The sequence below is a fragment of the Tupaia chinensis genome, unplaced genomic scaffold (genome assembly GCF_000334495.1).
Source record: "Tupaia chinensis unplaced genomic scaffold, TupChi_1.0 Scaffold000361_2, whole genome shotgun sequence".
NCBI classification, from domain to species: domain Eukaryota; kingdom Metazoa; phylum Chordata; class Mammalia; order Scandentia; family Tupaiidae; genus Tupaia; species Tupaia belangeri.
In genome coordinates this window covers 6,345,420-6,371,937 of record NW_006159858.1, presented here as the reverse complement: position 1 = coordinate 6,371,937, position 26,518 = coordinate 6,345,420, and the positions used below count along the sequence as shown (strand labels likewise).

General features: G+C 36.5%; 1 protein-coding gene across 1 annotated transcript; it reads right to left on the bottom strand.

Moving 5' to 3' along the window:
* ICOS (inducible T cell costimulator) lies at positions 1 to 26,298 on the bottom strand. The gene is made up of 5 exons (XM_027773665.1): positions 26,165 to 26,298; positions 5,101 to 5,439; positions 4,319 to 4,425; positions 3,241 to 3,325; positions 1 to 581 (listed from the first exon to the last, which is right to left on the bottom strand). Exons 1-5 carry the CDS (start codon positions 26,220 to 26,222, stop codon positions 568 to 570), a joined length of 603 nt encoding a protein of 200 aa, XP_027629466.1. The 5' UTR covers positions 26,223 to 26,298; the 3' UTR covers positions 1 to 567.
* Between the last annotated feature and the right edge of the window lie 220 nt (positions 26,299 to 26,518).

The following is a 26,518-nucleotide window of genomic DNA, read 5'->3' as shown; positions in this document are numbered from 1 at the left end:
TCAACAGCGGTTCAGAAACTGCAGATGTACTAACATCAAGTACACATTGACATTTCAGAAATAAAATAGCTACGGTTTTGAAGCATTGCCATCTGATTTTTAAAGGGATGCTCATCCCTACATAAAGAAGAGGTAGTTCGTTAGTGAAATGCAGACAGATGCTGGCCCTTGGCTGCCCATTTGCTTTGCAGATTCAGTACCCTTGGCATCTTTTTAAAATATTTTTGTAGATCTGTTTGCTTTACTGGTTCACGTATTGCTAGGAGCAGATGTGAAGATAGGGATTTCATCCCAGGGAGGTCTATTTGTTGAGCACACAGGAACCGGGCTTTTTAAAAGGCTAGTAGCAAGAGAACGTTTGTTTTGAGAAAACTCAGCAGTATGGAAGCAGTCTGTTAAGCTCTCTGTTGACTGATACAGTTACTGGTCCAGATTGAATAAAACACCAGCAGGAGATGGATGTAGTCAAATCAAGTCAGACTCTCTGTGGTCCAAGAAATGTGGAATTTCACACTTCAAGTAGAAAGGAACAACGTGGTTCATATCTGGGTGCCAAAGAGTTCCAGATTACGAGGTCACATCTGTAACAAAAATTAAACATTAGTCCTTTAAAATCTCTCTCTCTGTCGATCGCCTTCAATAAGTTTTCCTCTTTCCTCAGACTCCTGTGCACACACACCATCCAAACTTGCCCTTGTGCTTTCAGACCCATCGCTAGTTCTGCATTTTCCATTTTCCATGAATTATCCAGTCTACTCTCAACTCTTGTAACAGACATTATCTGAACTCTCCGCTTTGCCATTAATTGAATACTTTAGACCCTACCAGGTGACGTCAGCTTCCATGTAAACACACCAGCACTCTCGATGACATTTTAAACTGCTGGAAGACAAGGATGATCTTGGGTCTCCACTCCCTCTACCCAATAAACATTACTTTAGTACAGTGCCAGTCACAAAATCATACAATAAATACTTGGCTTGCATGGAATATTTATTTATTAACTTAATAATCATTTGTTGAGCACCTGCTGTAGTCATCTGTCTGGAGACCTCAACTGTAAAATTTTTATGAACTCTATTTTACAGAGGTGCTGTGTTGTGCTGTTTGAAATTGTGTGTATTTAATCCTTTGAAAGAAGAGATCCTACCTGCCTTTGGGAAGAATACGTTCTGACCATTTTCACAGTCATTGTTTGTTTAAATTAATTGCAAGATGAATGTGCAAGCTTCAATAGGTGGGGTATGGAACTCCTGGTCTCTAATTCCAGCTGCCTCTGGGGTAGATAGTGTGGACAGTTCTGCTCACGCTTACTGCCCCAGCACAGCAGCCCCACCCTACTTCTCTCTGCTTTTCTGCCTCCAGATTTTTTTGAAGACTTGAGAGCCGGCTATCCCAAGCACAAGGCATAGTCAGATGAGGGAAGATTAATGCTCTCAGCAGGCAACTCCAAACCAGCAGGGATGGAGCCAGTGGTTAAATGCTCTATTGTCCATTCCTCAAGAGAACAATTCCAGAGGTATCAGTTCACTTCACAGAGGTCTCATGAAGCCAGTTCTGGAGGCCGATAGCTGAGACCATGGTAGGTACATACACTTTGTTTGTTTTCTTCCTGGTCTATTTCATTCTTCCTACCCCCTCATGCATCCTACAAGTGCTCACCTCCCAACTAAACTACTTACACCAAAATCCCTGTCTTAGGTTCTATTTTCAGGGGTACAAACTAATACAACATATAATTATGAGCACAAGGCTGAGAAAATAAATATTTTCAATAGAAAAGGTATAAAACAAAAGCTGTTTGCAAGTGTGAAATCTATGCTATTAACTCTGGGAGCCAAGAGTCACTGAACACTCTGGACATCAATTTTTGTCATTTAAAAACTGAGGAGATAGGGGGCCAGCAGGTGGCATGGTGCTTAAGGGTGCTGGACTCCCACATGGCCAACTGTGGTCCAAGTCCTAGACATGATGGCTTGTTTTCTCAGTCTTTCTCTCTCATTCGGTCTCTCTTTGGTCAAATAAAAAAAAAAAAAAAAAACAAATAAAAGTCAAATAAAATACTTATTGTAAAAAAAATGAGGAGATAGACTAAATATGCGTTTTTAGTTCCCTTCCCATGCTATAATTCCATGGCAACGCAAACTATGTATGTCCTTTTATACAATCCAGTACCACACAATGATGGTAAAAAGGTAGTTACTCTGGGAACCAGCAGTTAGCATAATGGCTATGTCGCTGGACTCCCATGTAGTCGACAGCGGTTTGCGTCCCAGACCCAGTGTCTTAAAACTCACACCGGGCGCGTGTGCGTGCATGCCCAAGATCCCGAGAAGAGAATGGAGGAGAAGGGATTGTGGCGTGACCATCCCCTCTGGGGGGTGATTTCTCGCTTTCTGTCTCTATGTCTCTCTCTGTCTGGGGAGCACATGCACCCTATAGCGAAAACCTCTCAAAAAAAAAAAATGTAGTTACTCTGTCTCATTATATACCGCACAGTATTCTAGCATCAATGGCATATGACTTGCAAATTTTCAACATCTTCTTCAAACTTTTGGGTGTTCCTCAAACTAACAACAATCAGTCCTCACTCTCAACAGGAAAGGTCAACATCCCACCTAACTGAGGCTTCTAAAGTGGTCCAAGTTCTCTAAACTTGCACAATTTTTCAGTCAAAATAACTGGATATATTCACCAGTTTCTTCCTTTTTCCCCTTCTTAGCACCATCCCAGATCTCTCTTTCTAATCTCAGCCTAATATTCCCATATATCTGTGTGGCCCCCACAATGCCTTGCTTAGTAATTTGCACTTAACTGATATTCTATAAATGTTCTTCATATGATGGAATAAACTTTTCTATAAGGAAGACTCATAATCACCCCAATTATTGAAATAGTGGGTTGTTGGAAAAGTTCTGATGGTTTTTTTAATGCAAAAATGCATCATGACTTTTCTGATGACCCAATAAAAACTGAATAATGGCCTTCATACAATTGTGGCCTATGAACTTTTTGTTTGTTTATTGACTTTCAATAGTAATTGACAAACGTATCATTTATTTATTTTCCATTTATTGTAGAAAGTATACATTCAATTAATGTGATAATCCACATTTTTATGGAAAATATTGAAATTTTGCCTTAGAGATATTTTCCTTTCCTTGAAAAGAAAAATATTAAAGTTCCAGGCTTAACATGAAAAATATTTTCCCCTACCCAGACTCCCAAGCAAAGCTGTACCTGCAAGTCTTGTTTTTTTAGCAGTGTTCACTGCAGCCATGAACATGTATTCACTATTAGGGTCATGCACACTGGGTCGATACTTCTGAAAGAAAAAGTTGGAAACATGATTTGTCATCTGCTCCTCCCTATTCCCATGCCTGTTTTTTTGACTCTTCTATTTTTTGTTAAAGCAGTATTTGACAAAAGTGTTTAATTTTGTGACTTAGGCTAAATTGGAAAAGGGCTTTGAACAAAAAGAGATTTCTGCTGAAGTTCCTCATTTTTGCCTTTATTGTTCCTTCTCCAGTAGACTTAGATTATGGTTCCTATCTTATTCTCTTCTTTCTTAATCTCTCTTCAATTTTCAGTCTTGCACAAATATAGCCACTGCCTGGTCAATGATCACACCATGGATATACTTGAATAGTAGCTTATTCACATAATATGTGGAGTGATGTAAATTCTTCGATTGAGAATCTGTAATGTGAAAGACTAAAAGGAATATCCCACAGTACAGAAAAAAAACTATCGTTGCTTCATTGTTATTGTTTTATTTTTCTGAATAGCTCTTCAGCCTTTTTCTTTAACAGCTAGGAGTCTAATACTTACTATGTAAAAAAGCTCACAATTTCCTTCTCATCCTGAAAAACCTTCTACTAATGGTTTTTAACTTAATGGTTGAGTGTAAGTTATGACTCATTGCTTCATCTTTGCACTGACAATTAGGAAGTTTAGAGTCAAATTCATAGTCCATATTTAATACTTTTTGAAAATTAAAGGTATCTATTTTTATCTTTAAACCTTTTTTCTGATCTTTTGTCTTCCCTTGGCCATAATTTCTTGATCTTTTTTTGAATAATATTAATAAAGTTCTCTGTAAGCCCTTGATTTCTTTTTGGAATGAAGTGGACTGTAAGATAAATTAATAAGCTTCCATTTGACATTATTAGCTTGATTAGAAGGTGTATCTTGGAGAAAAAGAATTGTCCACCTATTGAGCAAATTACTCTGGCTAGAGCAATGTGTGTTTTTGATGAATAGTAACCACTGATATTTTTTAATAAAACAAATACAAGAAAAGATAGAAATTGCTCACCTTTTTTGTGAGCCAAAACATGAATATGCATCCCAGAATGTAGACTATGACAAAAGCTGCACATCCTATGGGTATCCAGAACTTCAACTGGCAACAAAGCTGTGATTCTGGGTTAGAAGAAAAGGTTTGTTAATGGAAAACTCTGAGAGTCACTCTCTCACAGTGTTGAATCACAAGTTGTTTTACCAAATTTAAATGAGCTGTTTAATCAAATGAAGTTTTATTTATTATAATCATGAAACCCAGTAAATGGTCATTAACATCATCTAAGTATTATAACAAAGATCCAGAACCTAAAACCTAAAAGACTATACATACACTTGCTTTTAAATATGATTACCAGAGAGGGCTTTCTGTTTTTATTTTTGCAAAAGTGCAAATAGGAAAAATAATGTTATAAAACTATGATTTTCATTTATATCATGTTCTTTCTCAAATCTAGCATAAAACCAAACCTTAAACCTTAGGAGAATGGAGGTAAAACTCATTAAGCCATGAGTATTTGTCTATTTTTCCTGATTTTTAATGTCATTTGTATTTTAAAGATATGACCTATATCTAACTCAGCAGTTTTTGAGATTAAACTCTATTACTTATTAATATTAATTATTATAATTAATAAGTCATCCTTTGTATATGTTCACCAAAAGAGATTGCCATTAACTGTACCTAAATGAACTCCCACACAAAAGACACTTAGTTATTTAACTGGTTTCATCAGTGAGAAAAGTTGTCAAACTTGCATGCACTCTTAAGCCCAGAAGATGAAAGCAATGTCTTACCATAAATATGCAAATACTCTCCTCTATGAGTCTCTACTCGAAAAGGAGGAGGATCAAAAATTGATAGTTTGCAGGAGTAATAACTGGAATAAGAAGGGTTCAGTTTATATAGGAAAAAAGAGACAGTGTTGTTAAATAACTGATATTGACAGAATTTCAGATTCTTAATGGATGATGTGTTTCCACTTCCTTTTGTCTTATTGAGATCACAGAGTATTTCTCTCCCTTTCAGCAACTGCATTTTAAATCGCTGAACAAACTTAGGGTATTTGCACGAAATTTGTACACCTCCATTGTGGAATGTAAACATCTCATACTGGGTAGATTCATTGATTTCTCCTGGATAAAAAGAAAAAAAAAAGGACATTTTATAAATATTTCACCCTAATATACTTAAACATAAAAGTAATCTCTTCTCTTCATAAAGTCCCCTCTATTATACCAAAATGAAAAAAACTTCATAGCCAAAAAAAAAAAAGAAAGAACATGAGAAAAGGTAAAACTGTGCCCTAGAAATGTGCTTGTCTTATACAAAATGTAGTATGGTATATTAAGTATTAAATAATACATTTACATAGTCCAAATCAAGAAGGCATGATCCCTACCTTTCTCAGCTTTCACTTTGGAAACAGAAAACAAAACAAGTGTAGTAATTCACCATAACTTGTGTTAAAAATGGAATATTGGGACCAGCAGTTAGCATAACGGCTATGTCGCTGGACTCCCATGTAGTAGACCTCAGTTCTTGTCCCGGACCCGGTGGCTTAAAATTTACACTGGGCACGTGTGTGTGTGCATGCCTAAGATCCCGAGAGGAGAATGGAGAAAGGATTGTAGCGTGGCCATCCCCTCTGGGGAGTGATTTCTCACTTTCTGTCTCTCTGTCTCTCTGTCTCTCTCTGTCTTTCTGGTGATCACATGCACCCCATAGCAAAAACCTCTCCAAAAAAAAAGTAAGAATGGAGTACTATTTGAATAAAAGTGGCAGTATCGAGGTGGGTTATAATTGTGACTGGAGGATCAGAAAACTTCACTCTTAAGAAGTCAATGTTAAAATTCAGATTGAAAAGTGAGTAGTACTTAGCCAGCTATGAAAAGATTTGGCAAAACATGTAGTTTAGGGAGAAAAACAAACTTTTAAAAGTATGAAACAGCTTAAGCAAAAATGAACGCTTACCTATGTAGATTTGTATAATGCCCTCCCACTGAAGAGTAAAAGAACAGATGGTTCATTTTCGAACAACAGAATAAAATTGTATCTTCTCTGAACCTTACCCATGCATGATTCAAGGCCTGATGATAAAGGTTAAGACCCAAGTTTTTATCATTTGCTTTTCTATATTTTTAAACCAATTTTAAACTTATAGGAAGCCAAGGTTGTTTTTATGAGCTACACTGTGATCACAGAAGGAAGAAATTGAAATGGCTTTGGCCTGCTTGCAGATTCTGAGTCTAGATTATAAATCAAATTATTCTTTGCTTTCCTTCTTATTTTTTTTTGTTTTTCTTGCTTTCTTTTTTTTAATATGACAAAGTTTCTTTCCAAAATATTTTTAAAATATCAGCAAAATGTTTTGCTTTAGTTTTACCTAATGTTAAAATAAAATGAATATAAAAAATAGTTTGTTTCCTATAGGGCATATGTGCACTTGCTGGAGAGAGACAGAGAGAGAGAGAGAGAGAGGGAAAGTGAGAAATCACCTCCCATAGGGGAAGGCCATGCCCCAACTCCTCTTTTAAGGATTTTGAACATGAACACATACACACATCCAGCATAACATATAAGCAGCTGGGACTCGAACAGTGCAGTTGGCATGTGGGATCTAGCCACCCTAACCTCCACATCTCCTCTGACCCAAGTATAAAGAATTTTTAAGGAAAAAAAATACTCAGTCTTCCAGTGAAACAGAAATAGTACTTGTATATTTTTGCTCTTTATCTTCTAGGTATTTATTTTATATAGGAAGCATATTATTTTAAGCTTTGCTATTGTCATTTAATGGCATACCCTAAACCTTCCATTTTTACACAGTCATCCTTTTTAATGACTATGCAATATGCCATAATATTAATCTATCATCGTTTATCAAAACAAATATACTAATGTTGGATATTATGATTATTTTATGCATTCTGCTATTGCATAAACATATTGATCAAAATATTTAAATATTATTACAAGACTATATATTGCCATATCGCTTTCTTAAACAACTGCTGCAGGTTATATTGGGACTAGCATTATATGAGAGGATCCCCTGGCCATGCCTGTACTTGCACTAGTTGCCTTGATTTTATTTAAGATTCACCATAATTATTTTTTGATATCTCTATGGTTTCTTTTATACTTCTCATAATACCAGGTCATTGATTTTCAGCTTGAGTATTTGAATGTAAAAATAAGCACAACTGCTTCAGTTTCCAGTTAAGGCAAGCCGGATTCTTCAAACTAATTCCCACAACAAAACAACCAAAATTACTGAATAAAGTGTCTAAAAATATTCTTAAAATTATAAGAAGAACCATTGCAAAAGAGAACATATTGCCAGGTTAATTTTGAAGTGGAGGAGTCCGACCCAGCGAGGCCCCAGGATCTGTCTGAGCCCACCTGACCTTTGAGCTCTGCTTCCGGTCCAGATCAACACCTGGGCAAGACCACTGTTGTGTGCCCCCCCACACCTTGGAACAAAGCTTGGGTCAATTAGCATGTCAGAAAGGCTGTTTGCTATTTGCTCCAGAAACTGTGGCAGCCTTACTGGAAAGCGACCCCCCTCTGACTCCCCAATATACTACTATAAAAGAATTGCATAGCTCTCCTATACATCCTGAGTGTACAATAAAATCTTCCAGGAAGTCCCCTGACCGCTCCCCTTTGCTCTGATCACTTACTATTAATTACAATGCTTTATCTCCATGGTAACAATAGAGGGTGGGCTGAAGTTCTTTCTAGGCAGAAGTAATCTTGACCTTTGGAAGGCCCTTCAAAATACATTTAAGGTAAACTTAATCCTTTCTTTATGTAAAATTTGATTAGGCCAAAACTGGCTCAGGACACCTCCGTCCTCTCCAAGTGAAATAGATAAATATATTAGGATTCCTCAAATTAAGTTTTAGATCCCTACAAAACTGTATAAGTATCATTCTTTATTAAGATCCATAAGAACTAATATCTATTCTTGAGATTTTCTTTTCTCAGCACCATTCCCAGTAATCACAAGATGACTGCTGCGCCACATCAGCTGATAATCATCTCTGCTTGCTGGAACCGCTTTCCCAAAACTGCATTCCAAGGAGACCCACCTACAATTGCGGAACTGCACTAGACCTGCCCTTAATCAAACCCTGAATTGCACTAGACCCACCCTTAATCCAACCCTGAATAGAATCTATGTTCTCTATTGTAAAAAACTTTATGAGCTGTTAATTGAAACACTAGCCCCTCTCCATTTACTTGCATGTAACACGTTTTCAATAAAAACGCACGATGATTCCTAGCAGTTGTCACTCCTCAGAGAGCGATCTTTGAGGGGTGTCCTGCATAGGACGTGCATGAAAAGGCATCGAGGCCTCTGTCTTCTGTTCACCTTCTCTGCCTTCATCGAGATAACCCACCCACGCCGAGGCTGGACCCCGGCAGATGAAGAGAGAACCAGAACCTCGAGAGATGAGGAGAACTTGGAAGCTGCCTATTCTGAAGAGCATTTATCCTTCTCCCCAATTCGACATTTTGTTTTCACATTTTAACTCCCAGATTCTGCAAAATAAAGAATCTAGTAAAAGACCCTCTTCCCAATAATCTAGGATCCCAAAGCATTATATCCTTACAGTGCAGGTAGTTGATTTGGGAAGTGAAAGTTGTTGTTTGGTTGGTTGGTTTGTTAGCTATAGGGCATGTGCACTTTCCAGAGAGAATCAGAGAGAGAGAGAGAAAGTAAGAAATCACCCCCCACCCCAGGGGGATGGCCATCACACAATCCCTTCTCTTCCATTGCCCTCTCAGGATTTGAGCCTTGCATGCACATGTACCGAAGAGTAATTTTCAAGCCTCTTGACCTAGAACTTGAACCTTGCAGTGGACCATGTGGAATCGAGTTGCCTTAACTGCTGCACCACCAGCTGGCCTGAAATACAGGTAAATCAGCCCTCAGCCAAAGTATAGCCCATCTTCAGATAAATTCAATCATCCAAAAAATCTCAGTACTTGAATGTTGTTTAAGGTGATCTTGTACTATTATTACTCCTAGACTTTGAAAGTAAAAATGCAAACTACTCCAGGAAAAGAAAATTCACATTCTGGGCTTCAAATTATTCCTACACATAATACTTAAATACGATGAGATACACAAGGAAACAAGGTAACAACAGAAACAAAAGATAATAGAAATGAAATAACTAACAATTTATATATTTGAGTTATCACATCCTGAAAATAAATCAAAGAAATAAGTTCAAAAAAAAATTTCAGGGACCAGCAGTTAGCGTAATGGCTATGTCGCTGGACTCCCATGTAGTCGACCGCGGTTTGCATCCCGGAACTGGTGGCTTAAAACTCATGCTGGGTGCGTGTGCGTTCGTGCCCATCCCAAGGGGAGAATGGAGGAGACGGGATTGTGACGTGGCTATCCTCTCTGGGGGTGATTTCTCACTTTCTGTCTCTCTGTCTCTCTCTATCTGGCAAGCGCATGTGCCCTATAGCAAAAACCTCTAAAAAAAAAAAAGAAGAAAGAAAAAATAATAATTTCAAAGAAATAAGAGACAAACTTTTAATAATAGGTGCAGCGCATAGGAAAAAAATTTTAAAAGTCAACTAATTTTTAAAAGAACCAATTAGAACTGGCAAGCAACACACTAAATGAGATTTTAAAAACTCAAATAGGTTTCATAGCATATTAGACAGAGCTAAAGAGAGAACTGACAAACTGGAAGAGAGGTTACATAAATCATTCAGAATGTAGTCTCAAACCACAGATTCAAGAATACCAACAAATCACTGCAGTTTTTTTATATTAATAATGTGCATACCTAGACATTTCTTGGTAAAAATTCTAAAACCAGTCACAAAAAAGAGTCTAATTACTGCTAAAGAATAAGCCATAATACTGACACATGATGTCTAAACCACAATAAAAGTCATAATGCAGCAGAAAGAGATGTATTTTCTATGTATTGAAAGGAATTGTCAATCAAGAACATATTGTCAAAGAGGATAGTAAAGGTATATGTAACTTGAAACTTTTTTAAGTTATGTATGCATGAAGCAATTTCTTGCATACTCTCTAAAAGAATAGAAACAGAACATATAACCTAAATGAATATCACAAGATTTAGTCTAGGGACCAGCAGTTAGCATAATGGCTATGTCGCTGGACTCCCATGTAGTTGACCGCAGTTCGTGTCCCGGACCCAGTGGCTTAAAACTCATGCCGGGCACATGTGTGTGTGTGCCCAAGATCCCGAGAGGAGAATGGAGGAGATGGGATTGCAGCATGGCCATCCCCCCTGGGAGGGGTGATTTCTCACTTTCTGTCTCTCTATCTGTCCGGCGATCGCACGCACCCTATAGCAAAAAAAAATAAAAAATAAAAAACTCTCAAAAAAATTTAGTCTACAGGATCTGTGTAAAGGGGAAGAAAGAGTTTGTACTCAGAGAGAATAACACAAGAATAAAAAGACTTCTGTTTATTGACAGTGTTTTATTTCTTGACCTGTAGTGATTATGGGGGTGAGGTAGTATCCTTTAATATACTTTTATCATTATTTATTAGTGCTACCTTTATGTTTTGTTCACTTTTCTATATAGATGTCCTGTTTTCCAATTAGAATTCTTTAAAGTATACAGAAAAAAATAATGCTAGATTCCTTTAAAACAAAACAGAGAGAACATTGCAAGCAAAAGACAAAAAAGAGTCGACAGCATGAGAATAGAGTCTGTCTAATTAAATTAAAATGATGGCATCTTTGCATGGGGATTCATTTGCCTGAGAGTGAATTATGTTGTACTATTGTTTAATACATATCTCTACTGTCTGCTATAAAAGATAAAAATCAGTAAACTAAATCTTAGTTCTTTCAGAAATGCTTAAAGCAAATTTTCCAGAGACTTTATAAAGTAAATCATGAATAGATCCTGGAGTGAAAGTGTCTGCAACCTCTGTGTACACACACATAGATGCATTGTCTTTTAGTTAAGATAATGTTGTCAGCAGCTTTTTCCCCTTTGTGCCCAGTGTAGCTTATAACCCAAAACAGATAAAATGGGATGTCTATCAGTGCAGTGCGGTGGAAGTGCAATGTAGTGGCTCCCAAAGAAGCCAGAAGCAAATCCTGGCTCTACAACAAGCAAAGTTCTGTGACTAATGTGCCCTTCCGGACTTCAGGTCATTGTCTGTGAAATCAGGTAGTGAAATAACAACTCCTTAAAGCTCTTTTTAATACTTATTTTCAATAGGTTCAGGATCAAAACATATCCAAATGACATTACAATCAAGAGAGCTATACTGGGACCAGTAGTTGGCATAATGGCTATGTTGCTGGACTTCTACGCAGTCAACTGTGGTTCGAGTCCCAAACCTGGTGTCTTAAACTCACGCGTGGCACATGTGCATACGTGCCCAAAATCCCAAGAGGAAAATGGAGGAGAAGGGATTACGACATGGCCATCCCCCCAGGGGGAAGGGTGTTTTCTCACTTTCTGACTATCTCTCTCTGTCTTTCTGGCAAGTGCATGCACCCTATAGCAAAAACCTCTAAAAAAAATAATAAAGAGAGCTATACTTTGCTGTTGGGTTGGTCCTTCCAAGAAGAAGCCATATTCTCATAATTCTCTCTCTTTCCAAATATCATAATGGATATTCTAAGGATTCAAGAGGAATTAAAATTGATGATTTTAGATTTCTTGTACACAAATTATTTAGATAAGGCTGGTAAGGCTGTATCACAGTTGTTCTTGAATGGACGTGTCAAGGGTGTATGCCATGGACATCAAGTGAAGACTCCAAAATGTTATTTCTATTGGATACTCTTAATTTTCAATTTTATCATAAAAACTCCCTGGATTGCCTCATTACTTCATTTAATAATAAGAGGACTGACTAGGGTTTTCACATACCCAGTGTTTAAGCTTTCCACCTAGAAAACCATTGGCAACTCTAAATCTGCAATGTTTTCAACTATGGTATTTAATCAATTACTTCATAATTGTATCTCTTCAAACATATATGCTTGAATATCAATCACAAATTCTCTTTAGCCTTTGGTAGCATTTAAAATGCACTATCAAAAGAAAAGCCATCCCTTATAACAATGACTAGCATTTAATGGATAAACAATTTAAGAAAAATCTGAATACATTAGTTTCTTATAACTTCAGAATCTTTTCTCTACTCTTCTTGAATGTTCTTATCTTCAGGTCTACTATTCAGCCTACAGTACTGGTATGTAGCACAAATTTTTATAGCCCACACCTATTCTAATAGGTTGGATGTCATAAATCAAGTCCTCTGCTATACAAGTAGTTAAAAATTATGAATGTCTCCTTCATTAATCTCTTTCTTCTTGCTCTTTATTCATTTCTCTCAGGCTTACATTTTCTACACATATCACCTCTTAATACAAAACCATCTCAAACTCTCTCCTTACTCTGCTTACCATACCATCTCCAGCTCCAATAAATCCTCATACACAGTGCCTGCCCATTTTTCAGGCAGACTTCACACTGTTTCCTGTGACTTTATTCACCCTCTTCTTAAGATCATCAACAGTCAGATCTGATGAACTGAAATATTATGTATCAAGTCCAATTCTTTCATGTACATACAGCTAAAGGCCTAGAAAAATTAAAATTACTTCCTTGAAGTCACACAGCCTCTTGGGTGCATAAAAGATCTTTGGTTCAATTCACAGTGAAAGTGTCACTAGAAACAACCATGGAAAAAATAAGAGAAGTAGGCAACCACATGAAGTCAGACAGTGGTCACTAAAAACTGAGTCTTACAGGACCACTGCTAAAAATCTGTCTACAAAAGAAGGCCTAATTTCCAGTATCTCTGTTTTATATCCCAGAGAATCTATCCACTTCTCCCTCTCAGCTGCAACCAGTCTCTGTAGAACTACAAGAGCTTCCTAACTTTCTACTTTTACTCTTGCCCATTTACAACCCATTCCCCACAGAGAACCAGAATGATCTAACATACACAATCAGATGGTATCATTGTCCTGCTTATAAAATCTCCAAGGCCTTCTCATTTCACTTAGAATAAACTCTAACTCTCTACCCCAGTTTCCCTATGACCTGCATGCCCCATCCTACCTCTTTAATTTTACATCATCACTCACTACACCACAGTCATATTGCCCTTCTTTTTTTTTTCCTCAAGCACATGAAACTGGTTCCCAGGACTTTGAATTTATTGTTTCTAAGCAAAGAAAAAACAAATTGACTGCTTCTTTCTCACCATTTTAGTGTAATGACACTTCTTCAGTTACCATTAGCCAGTCAATTTAAAGTACACACCCAAGTCATTTCTATCATATTATCTGAGATAAAGAACATACTAATGTCTGAAAGTATCTGGTTTATTTGTTTGTTTACTTTTTTATTACCTAGCTAACCCATTGAAACATAAATTAAAAAGTAAGTTGATCATTCACTGATACATCCCAAATATCTACTATAACATCAGTGTATAGTAAGTTGCAATAATTACAATTATTGGATTGGGGGAAGCAATGGCATAGTGGTTATATCACTGGACTCCTACATGGTCAACCACAGTTTGAGTCCTGGACTCATTGAAAGGGAAATGCAGATCAAAACAACAATGAGTTGCCACCTAATCCCAGTCAGAATGACTAATATTAAAAAAAAAAATGATAAGTGCTGGCAGGGGTGTGATGAAAGGGGGACTCTCTTACACTACTGGTGGGAATGTAAGTTGGTCCAGCCACTGTGGAGAACAATTTGGAGATTCCTCAGAAATCCACAAATAGAACTACCGTATGATCCAGCAATCACACTCCTTGGTATCTACCCATAGGACAGAAGAATACTTAATCAGAAAAGTGTTTGCACATCGATGTTTATTGAAGCACTATTCACAATTGCTAAGTCATGGAAATAACCCAAATGCCCATGAACAGATGAATGGATAGAAAATCTGTGGCAAATATACTCAATGGAATACTATTCAGCCATAAAAAAATAAAATAAAATAAAACCCTGGCTTTTGACAGGAAGTGGATGGATATGGAAGACTTACTGTTGAGTGAAACAAGCCAGGCTATGAAGGAGAGGCATTGTATGTTCCCGCTTAATACATACTGAGTGTCCGCACTCTATGACTGAAACTAATTCACTAAAGGATATAGAAAAACACTATATAGATGTAAATACTAGATATAGAATGTGTGCAAAAAGAGGGTCTGAGGAAAGACATTTAGAAGAAAAATAAGGAGGCAAAGTATTGATGTCACAGGGAGGTGTAGTTTTGTCTGTTGAAGATGTTTTGTGGTTTTTGTCAACTGTGTTGGGGAGAGATGTTCATCTGTTGAAATATCCATTTTGCAAGACAAATAATAATGTGATTGAATGTATAAAAGAAAATAAAATGAAAAAATAAATCAATTAACTAAAAAAAAAAGAAAACTCATGCCAGGTGTGTGTGTGCTGGTCCCCAAGATGCCAGGAGGAGAATGGAGGAGAAAGGATTGCAGCATGGCCATCGCTCCTGAGGGGTAATTTTTCACTTTCTTTCTCACTGTCTCTATTTCTTTCTCTCTCAACAGTGAGCGCACACACCGTAAAGCAGAAACCTCTTTAAAAAATTATCAGGTGGGTGTATGCACAAATGAATATATAGATCTCAGTAATGTTATAAATCTGGGGGAAATGAAGCATAAAATATAGAATATAAGACCAAAATAGCTCTTGGAAATAATCAAATTAAAATTTTCATTTACATTTTGCATTTACATTTATCGTGTTAAACGAGTAACTTGGCAGAAATAAATACCTCATTTCTGGGACATGATCCCATGGCTAGCTACACCATGTTGTTTTTCTTCTGTACATAAAATCATATATACAAGACATTCCCCCAAGTGACATGGCAGACTCTCATGAAAACTATTTATCTAAGCTTTAAGGAAAAAAGTTTATTTACTGGCATATATCCACCCAGGCTAATCAAAACTTTTTAGATGATTAAGAATTTTCTTGGCTTTTATATGGCTATAGAGAGAACAGGTTTAAAGCTGGTTGATTCTTTGGCTTCTTCAAAGTGCATAATCATTAAACTTGCCCAATATATGGCCAGGATAGGGGCTCCTGGACCAATGAGTATTCCACTATAGCACATTAGTGATTTGTCATGTAAACACCATGCTTTATCTTTTATCACCTAAATACGTTGTTAAAACCACAAATATGAATGAGTTGTCTTGGGGTCAGCAGGTGGCGTAGTGGTTAAGGCACTGGATTCCCATGTGGTCAACTGTGATTTGAGTACTAGACCTGGCAGCTTGAAATTCATGCCAGTTCACGTGCATGCATGCCCAAAATCATGAGAGGAGAATGGAAGAGAAAGGTACTGCAGCATGACCATCTCCTCATACCCCCTGGGGGATTTCTCTCTTTCTATCTCTGTCTCTCCGTCTTCTGTCTTTCTGGTGAGCACATATACCCTATAGCAAAAATCCCCACCCCCCAAAAAATAAAGAATGAGTTGTCTTGAATCCTGGTAATGAATCTTAAAATATTAATATTAAGCATAACTTTCTGTTTTGCTACCCGTATCTATTTACTTTTTTTGGAACTCCAAAATTAAAATTACTATAGAGGAGTAATTTTTTAATAATAATTTTTTTAAAATTTTTTATACATTCAATCACATTATTTAACTTACAAAGTAAACACTTCAATATGTGAACATTTCTTTCCAATGTAGTTGATCAAAATATCTTCAACCAATAACACCATTTTTCAATCACATTGAGTAGCATGTCTATTGATGAGTATATTCTTCCCACTAAAGGTTCAAGTCTGTTAACGTCTACTCATTACTATTTATAATATTACTGTTGCTATCAAAAAACTTAGGTTTTCAAGAGTAAAATCTGAATCTTTATATTAAGGGATTTACCTAGGCTTTAAATTTTTGTAAAGATAAAAACACTTGTAGCTTGTTTGGGGGTCAAAAAAATGTTTGAAGAAAAGATTATATGCCTGAGAATTGCACTGTGGTTTGGAGAGTTTATTTCAAATTGATTCTTTTAATATCTTCTTCAGTATGAGATGATATTGCTAGGGCCCATCCTACTAGGACTCGGTAAGCAGTCGCATTATCCTTAGCTGAAAATCCTTTGGAGAAAACATTTCAAGAACTCACATAATGCAAGGAACACAATACAGATCAGCAATGTTATTTTATTGTCTTTAAGTTAGACTTCTAACCACAAACCTCCACAAAGCTCTCCAAGTGATAGAAAGATAAGATCTCCTGAGTTTGCAATTACTGATAGTGCTTATTAAACACATTTTCTACCATCAAACAATGATAAGCTTTAACTTAGCACAGCACATGCACATGGCACAAGAGGCCAAGTTCTAAAAACTGCAATGTTTATATTAGGTTTCAATTACATTTGATCTTTTGCTTACAAGTTCTGACTTTTTAAAAAATGTGCTTTCTACCACTTTTTTTCACCTTTACAAAAGCAATGAAACTTCTTATGAATCTACTAGCTAAAACTTTTAGAATCCTGATTTTCATATGTGAATCGATTCTGTACTACTATTCAAAGGCATCCATAATCTAAGAGAGCCATCGAGGTCAGGGAGGTAGGAAGGGCAGGCAGGATAAAATCAAATCAATCTAAAGTCCTAACATTTGGAGAAAAGAATCCCAAAAAAGTCTGAAGAAGAAAAGTAAAGAGAAAGTCCAAAAGCCAAAAAAGTACACATGAACACTCACACACACACATACACACACACACACGTGCACACACACACAAAATATATTGTTTGTTTTTACTTTCCAAGGAACTCCATAGAAGAAAATAAACAACCCTTGGTCCACTAATTGGATACAACAAGAAAAATGAAAGATTGATTTTTCTCCTAAAACTGATTTTCTTCATGAAAATAGAAAATTCCTAGAGGTATTATAAAACTTTGTGGCAAAATACACAAAGTAATTAATTTGCAAACAAGTTACTATGTTAATTATTGCATTACCATCATTGATTTGAAATTATGGGAGTAGAGAAATCACATGAGAGTAAATGAACCCAACTCTCTTCTGTGATGGAATGTGGGGGGTGGATTTTATCCATACCCTGAATACCTATGTTGCTTCTTCATTCCTCAGCTGCTGTGCTCTTTGAACACATAAACCGAGTGTTTATTGTATGATCTCAATGTCATCTATGACCCCAGCTCTCATTCCTACCCCAGTAACTCACTTCTTTATCTGGACCCAGCCCTTAGTCCCTTGTTTCTCACTTCCTTTCACTATCACTATCTGGATATACTCTGATACATCAAGTGTAACATTTCCAGGCTGACCTCATATTTACTCACAAAATCCAAACCCTATCCTTTTAGGTAGTTGCTTATCTTGACCCTAGGAATCACAATGTCTTCATTACTTCCTCTCTCTGACTCCCTCATCAAATTTCTCATCAAGTCTAGTTGACTCTACTTCATGGATGATTCTTGATTTTAATCTTTTTCTCTATTCCCATTGCCAATTCAGACCGTTATTCATATCTTCCTTCATCTATGGAACCATCTTTTGAGTGACATTCTAGACACTAATCTCCACCCCCACCCCTAGTCTGTCCTTTATGCTGCTCTCAAAATCATGTTTCTAAAAACCATGTTACTCCCCAAACTTAAAGTCTCCTTTAGTGTCCTGTTGCTTACAGGGTAAAAATATAGTCTCCTTGGCATGTCACAAATGTCTCCATAATCTTGTATACCATCTGTTCAAGCCATACTGAATTTTCTGACTATCCCTTTGACATCATTACTTCTATTTCCATAAAATAGGATTCCCATTACCCCTGTACTTGATTAGAAATCCTCAAATTTATTCATGATTCACTTCAAGTGCCATCTCTTTTGAGGTATTTCTGAGGCCCACAAAACAAAGTTTTCTATCTTTATACTCTCATTAATAATTTGTTTAGACAAAGATATTTATAATTCATATCATCCTAGATTATTATTTTATATGTTTATCATTTAACCATGATCTCTACAAGGATAAAGACTGCATACTTGTTGCCTAAATAATCCCAGGACCTGGAATATAGTAGAAACTCAGTAATATTAATAAATAAATGAATAGAAAAGAATGAAGGCTAAGCGTGTTTAGTAAATGTCCTTATAACAGGCCAAGGGAAGCATAAGAAAAGTAGAGCAAAATATCCTATTTACTGGATATTGGGAAACTCTCATTTTCCTATACAAAGGCAAAGACTCAGTCTGAATGATGCCCAGACAATTCTTTGAAAGATGATAATTTTCAGTAGCTTCCACAAAACAACAACAGGTTATGAGTACAAAATGTTTATTATGTACAGAGCCCTGCACTTAATGTATTACATGCAATATGTCGTTTGATTCTCACAACAGCCTTTTAAGTCAGATTGTCTCTTTCTAACCCTACTTCACAGCTGAGGGAACTGGCTTAAATACCTGACCCCCTGGGACAGATTTAGTATGAAACGGAGTCATAACCTGAACCTAGACAATATGACACCAGAATCCACACACTTCATGAGCCTTATTAGTCCAATAATCTAGTCAAACCCCTCATTTTACAGAAACCAAAGCATATGTACTAGAGAGACTTGCTGAAAAATAAGAAACAAAAACCTTCTAACATTAAGCTATAGATGGAAACAATTTTCAGATAGATCTTTACCTTCAAAGTATATTAAATATGTTATTGCCCAAAATATTTAAAGTAGTATATCACATATACGTTATGTGATCAAAAGAGTTATATACACCAAAAGCTATATCAAACAGTTTTTTGATATGAACTTACATTGTACATAACACACTCATTTCCCTAGATATTTTTATTCATCCACCATTGTGTATTTAGCTTCCCTGTGTATTTGAAACTGCAGCAAAGTCTGGGCCCTTGCTCTAACAGAGCCTGTATTCCTAATGATAATTTCTCAGCCTGTAGATATGTACAGAAATGGATTTGCATATCATACGCAAGGAATTTTCACCATAATTATATATGTGTAAACAGGCACTTCTAGGAGATTTTTCTTTTAGCCTTACATAATATGAAAGAAAGAGAACTCGAACTGAATGGAGTGGAGGTTTTGCTATTGCTGTTGTTATTGCTAGTTTTGCATGAATGGATTCTTTGATGCTGGGTCCTAGGAGAACATAAGCATAGTCTGTAAAATGTTGATTTCTTAAATTCAAAAAAAATGAGCTTTAAATTATCTTTAATTGCTTATCAAAAGTGCTGTATCTGTGCCAACACAGCTCAAACAAACAGATTACAACAGTAGTTGGAGTGGCCAATTGAATCAAAACTCTTGTCTATCAACCTGCTTAGGGACAATCTGTTTCTTACTTGCTTTTCCTCAAGCAAAGTACATACAAGCATCATTGTTATGTGTGATGTAGAGGAGATTCATACATCCAGTTTCTGACTTTCTCTATAAACATGCAGATTTTTGTGTTTTGATCAACTTGATAGGCCAAACCAATGGGGGGGAAAGAAAACATGTTTTTACTAACAACTTTAATTTGTTAAGCACTCTCTACATACTTCAGTTCTACTTTCTAAAATATGATTTTGAATTTTTCTAAAAGGACTTCAAACTCTCAAATTCTTATTTTACTTAGAATGACCCCAAAAAAGTGACATTTTACATACTTAGTTCATTAGAACAGCAAGAGTACAGACAAGCCCTTTGAAGAGAAAAAGTGACCTTCTCTATAGCAAATAATTTTAAAATATACAAAGAAATGGTTTAATATCTATTAAAGATCACTTTATGGTATTGTTAACTGGATCGGTAAGAAAGGTACACATGTTGGAATATTCACTTTGCAAGCTAAGTAACATGTGATTGAATGCATAAAAGAAATTGAAATTTAAAAATTAAAAAAATTGCAAAGCCAAATATAAAATTTCAATATTCTTACAATTGGCAGGCAGCATAATTTGTAGGTTTTGCCCAGTTTACAATTTAAATGCTGGAGTGAATCTTTTTAAAGTCAAATAATGCTATGGATCTTGCAGTGAACAAAACTAAGATGAGAATTAAAGTCTTTCTGACACCCTATATTTTGTTTCTATCAAAAAATGGCAATAATCTACTAGTAAGCTAAAATTATAATATTTTATTTCACTTGAAGGAGTTGTGGTTAACATACAATGGTAAGCTATTAAAGTAATTTTGTTCACTAATGATGAAAAATAAGGGACTCAGAATCTTATGTAACAGGCACTTATAGAAAGAAAAGGAGGGGACAGAGGAAAAGATTAAACGAATAATGGAGGGAAAAATAATTCCTGAAATGAAGAATGAAGTTTGAGTCTGCATATTAAAAAAGTTCACCCTGTCTAAAGAAAAATTAATGAAAATTTTCAGAGAGAGAAATTGAGAGAGTTTAGTATACTCTGGTGAATTCCTGCATGCCAATATTAAAATGAAGAACTTTCAACATTACAAAATTTTAGAGTTTTTTAAATGATTTTTTTATATTTATTTATTAAATTTGCTATGGGGCATGGGCGCTCACCAGAGAGAGAGATGAGAAAGAGAGAGAGAAAGAGAGTCAGAAAGTAAGCCCTGCACTAGAACTGTGGGGTCCAGCACCTTAACCATAGCACTACCTGCTGAGGAATGAGAATCAGAGTAGCACGGAACTAGTTGCCAGAACCCTAGAAGCCTACAGACAGTGTATAAATACCGACAGACTACTCAGAGGAAAGATTGCAGGCCAGGAATAATATTAGCAAATAAAAAAAAAAGAAGAAGAAGAAGAAGAAGAAAAGAAAAAGAAAGAAGAAGAAATAGAAATAAAAATAGAAAAAGAAATATATCAGTCACTCATTAGAATAAAAGAAAAATATCTTTTTTTTTTCATTTGTACTTGTCAGAGAAAGACAAAAACAGAGAAAAAGGAAAAGGGAGAAAGCACCCCTCCATGGGGAATGGTCACACCACAATCCTTTCTCTTCCATTTCTCCGTCCTTTCAGGTAAGCTATTAAAGTAATTTTGTTCACTAATGATGAAAAATAAGGGACTCAGAATCTTATGTAACAGGCACTTATAGAAAGAAAAGGAGGGGACAGAGGAAAAGATTAAACGAATAATGGAGGGAAAAATAATTCCTGAAATGAAGAATGAAGTTTGAGTCTGCATATTAAAAAAGTTCACCCTGTCTAAAGAAAAATTAATGAAAATTTTCAGAGAGAGAAATTGAGAGAGTTTAGTATACTCTGGTGAATTCCTGCATGCCAATATTAAAATGAAGAACTTTCAACATTACAAAATTTTAGAGTTTTTTAAATGATTTTTTTATATTTATTTATTAAATTTGCTATGGGGCATGGGCGCTCACCAGAGAGAGAGATGAGAAAGAGAGAGAGAAAGAGAGTCAGAAAGTAAGCCCTGCACTAGAACTGTGGGGTCCAGCACCTTAACCATAGCACTACCTGCTGAGGAATGAGAATCAGAGTAGCACGGAACTAGTTGCCAGAACCCTAGAAGCCTACAGACAGTGTATAAATACCGACAGACTACTCAGAGGAAAGATTGCAGGCCAGGAATAATATTAGCAAATAAAAAAAAAAGAAGAAGAAGAAGAAGAAGAAAAGAAAAAGAAAGAAGAAGAAATAGAAATAAAAATAGAAAAAGAAATATATCAGTCACTCATTAGAATAAAAGAAAAATATCTTTTTTTTTTCATTTGTACTTGTCAGAGAAAGACAAAAACAGAGAAAAAGGAAAAGGGAGAAAGCACCCCTCCATGGGGAATGGTCACACCACAATCCTTTCTCTTCCATTTCTCCGTCCTTTCAGGATTTTGGAAACACACACACATGTGCCCAGCACGTTTCTTAAGCCATGCAATGTTGGCCATGTGGGATCTGGCTGTCCTAGTTACCAGGTCAAGGAGCTGGCCCAAGAAAGAAATCTTTCCCTGCGCTGAAATTCAGAAAGTTAGAGGTAGCTGAAGAAAATAATGGAAGTCTTCTGATCATTGGATCAGAACAGAGATCACAAAACAGGAGCAGATGTCCAGAATGATCCTATCTCTGGATGTATGAGATGTAAGTATAATGAAAGGATTATTGAAACAGAAAAGAAATACCATAAGAGTAAATATGATCTGCAACTATAAACTTTACACTTCTTCAACAAGACTCACTCATGGGCCTTGGATGCACAAACTGGGGGTAGTATAAAGGTGAAAAGGGAAGAATATGTATAAACTATATTAAAGCATGAGGCGATTAGTCACATCAGGCAAGAACATCATCATTATTTATTTTAATATTAAGAAAACATTCAATTAATATTCTCTATACATGACAATGACTTAGTAGACTGAGAAGCATAGTCAACTTTCTAAATTACCAGAGGCAAAGAGACACATTAAAAGAAATTCCATCATACCAACAAAAGAAAAAAGGGAGAAGAAAGAGAGATGACAACAAAGGAAAATGAGAAGTAAATCAATAACATATTGGAGAAATAAAATTGAGTATAGATGTATCATGCTGAGTGACAATGGCCTAACTTCATCTATCAAAAGATTGACAATATGGATTTTTTTTATTTACTCCAGCATGAATACTCAGAAAGGGCCATGGAGCTGATACCAGGAGACATTTATGCAGCATTTATGCTCAGGAGAAGTTGGGAGAAACTCAAACACCAGCTCATCTCTGCAGACTTTGCTCTCAGGTCAGGGCAGGGTTAGGTGTAGGAGATGCCAAGGGTCTATTTCTCCCAAAGTAACCGAGTTTAGGAATCACTGCTTCAATGCCTTGGTGACAAAGCAAGGCTCAAAGTGGACCTGAGGAGTATCTCAGCAGCTCCCTGATAGAACACATCAAGAGCCATCACCTGTTTTAGGCACCATTTACTGTTAGTCCATCCCACTCTGTTGCCTTCTCCACACTGGTTTCACAGTCACAGCATGGGTCACCTACATAGTCTCCATTGCCCATAGCCTATGAAGAGGATCTTTTCAATGCAGTTACAGGTTCATATTTTTCCCAAATCCTTTTACAATGAGGAGTCTCCTATTGTTCCAGATTCATTATAAAAACAAGGCTTTGTTAAATTCAACATTAAAATCCACCAAGGACTACCAAGATGTCCAATCTTAATTTACTAACCAAACAAAAAAAATTGTTCAGAATTTCTCTGCCTTGAGATTAGTCTTATATCTCTCTATTCCAATATGGTGTGAAAAAAGAACATGAATATTAGAATTAGGCATTTTAAAGGGACCAGCAGTTGGCATAATGGCTATGTTGCTGGACTCCCATGTAGTTGACCACAGTTTGAGTCCTGGACCCATGACTTAAACTCACGCCAGATATGTACGCGTGTGTGCCCAAGATCCTGAGAGGAGAATGGAGGAGAAGGGATTGCAGCATGGCCATGCTCCCTAGGGAGGGTGATTTCTCACTTTCTGTCTCTCTGCCTCTCTCTGTCATTCTGGTGAGTGCACATGCTTTATAGAAAAACCCTTTCCAAAACAAAAAGAATTAGGCATGTTAGAAATTTAATCTTGGTTCTACCACCAATGACTATGTAACAAATCACTTGATCTGTCCTGTTCTGAGACGATCCAAACATTGACTTAAATTACAAATTCCAAGGTCTACAGAGCCTGAAAAGTCTACATAGTTGGGAGGATTTAAAACATGACCCGCCCCTCCCCCCAAAAAAAGACCTGCAAATACTTAGGTTGAGTTTGGATATCTGTGTTTATTGGTTTTAAAATTAAGGTTGCCCAATTCATACATTGGGGTTATATTTTGAAGATGAGGACCATTAGCATATGTATTATCAATGTTTAGCAACTTGTGCCTTAGCTTTGTCACCTGTCAAACAGGAAAATGGCATGCCATGTGGCATGTCTTTATGCGTGATGAGAGTGAACATTGATTTTTATTCATTTAGAACGTAAGATGAATTTTTTTTTCAGAAATACTACTTATTCATCAGCTATGTCCAGCAATTTAAAATAATCCTGCTTAAGGCTGAATCTATCCTTTCACTGAAATAGCACCAACGTTAATTCAAATCTCCTGAGCACAATACCACTACCATAAATGCCAAGTGGTATGATATATTGGAATGCAGTTTAGTCATGCAAGCAAGCCCTCCCATGAAGTACACAAATGTTCTTGGAAAAATAGCCAAAATCTTTAACATAGTCCGTATGATCTGAATGGTCTAGCCTCTGCTTTCTTTTCAAGCCTCACATTGTACCCTCCCCTCTTGTCTCTTTGAACTCTGCCTTCTTACAGTTCCCTGACCTTACCTCATTCCCTCCTGCCATAGGTCCTCTGCACTCACACTTTCCTTGGTGTAAAATATTCTTCATACCATTCTTCCCACTGTCGCTTACATGCCCTTCAAATCTCAGCTCAAGTGCCAATTCCTAGAAAAGACTTCGACAAAGCTGCTTCCCAAACCCACCTCCACACCCACTCAGTCTAGTCAGGCTGCTGGTGGCATCTCATTGAACTGAATGTTTCCTATAATTATCATTAATTCATGGGATTATTTGATTAATGTGTCTCTCCCTACCACCCAGTTACGTTCAAGAGAATGGGACTCACCTGTTTTAACTCATTGTACATGTAGCAACTAGTACAGTACTTCCTGCTTGACAAGTGCTCATTGCTCCATGAATGAATGAATGAATCAAATCAATTCTGAAGCTATTTTTACATTGTTCATGATTCAACAAAGACACCATAAGGTTGTAGAAAAGGCATCAGTAAGCAAGGAAGTAGCCTAAAACTGCCTTTGAGATTTATTAAAAGTAGACCCTAATTCTCCATTTCTCATTACTCTTTACTTAGCATTTGAGTGACTTTATACCAGCAAATAATCAAACATTTGATCAATCTTACTTCAGTTTTCTTTTTAATTTTTTCAGAGAAAAAAAAAACACAAAATCTATTTGTACCACTGAAAACTTTATTTCCAGATGAACTTGTACCTACTTAAAATTCTTTCTTTGCTTTTAGTATTACTAGAATGTCTCCATCTAATATAATTTCACTGTGACTTTCTTAGCCTCAAGACCAGGACTCAGAGTTAATGCAAAAAATAAGAAAATTTTTTAAAATGTAGGAAGCAACAGAAACACGTATATTAATTTACATTGTAGGTAGCATTACTTTTCTTGTTCATATAGAGTCTGATGTATACTAGCCAAGGGACAAAATCCAGAACTCTAGAATCCTTTTTTTTTAATGTGCACGAGAGCTGAGGTGTATTTTTATCTTATTCATTCCTCCTTGGCCTTTTAGGAAGACCCCAAAGCTTCGTGTCAATAAAAACTCTGCGGCAGCCTAGGCGTTTCAGACAACAGACAATCCAGGTAAGATTAAAATCAAAATACTTCCTTTTGAAGTCTTTCCCCTTTATTTTTCATCATGGTAAGAATTCCCAGCCTAAATACCAGGACTGTTTAATTTTCATTCTGTTGACACAAGTCGTTTTGCCTTTCATCTTTCTCTAAGAACAGAAAGTCACACGTCTACTGTATCCACTGACAGGTAACTCCAAGCAGGTCATTTAAAACTTTAATGGGCTGATGAAACACCTTTTTCATCTTCAGGCAGGGTATCAAAGGCAGCAATACAAACTCAATGCCATGTACAGGGACAGAGGTGACACAGTGCCCTGAGCCATGCGCTTAGGCTGTTCTGAAATGGTGCCTACTATCAAAAAAACAAAACCACTTCCCATTTAGTGCCTAATTTATCTTAATGTTCACGTGAAGTATAACTTAAAAGAAATATTCAGTAGGCCACTTACCTGTTAGAACTTCAATTTGGAAGCAGAAGAGAAAGAAATACCAGAAGTCTGCCTTCATGTTTGTCAGAAACAGAGGCAATCCTCTCCTTCAGGGTCCAAAGCTGACAGCAGATTCATGTTCTCGGTTGTTTTCTATTTGCTGGAAAGGAAGTGGGTTTTGTGGGAGTTGATGTAGTGTCACACTTACCGTCAAGTCAAAGGGATATCTCTTCATTGATGTCAATGGCCACATGGGAGGCATTCTTGCTTATGGGGGTTAAGTGCTTAATACATGAATTAGTGATGCTTTTTTTTTTTTTGAGAGATTTTCACTGTAGGGCGCGTGCGCTCGCCAGACAGGCAGAGAGAGACATA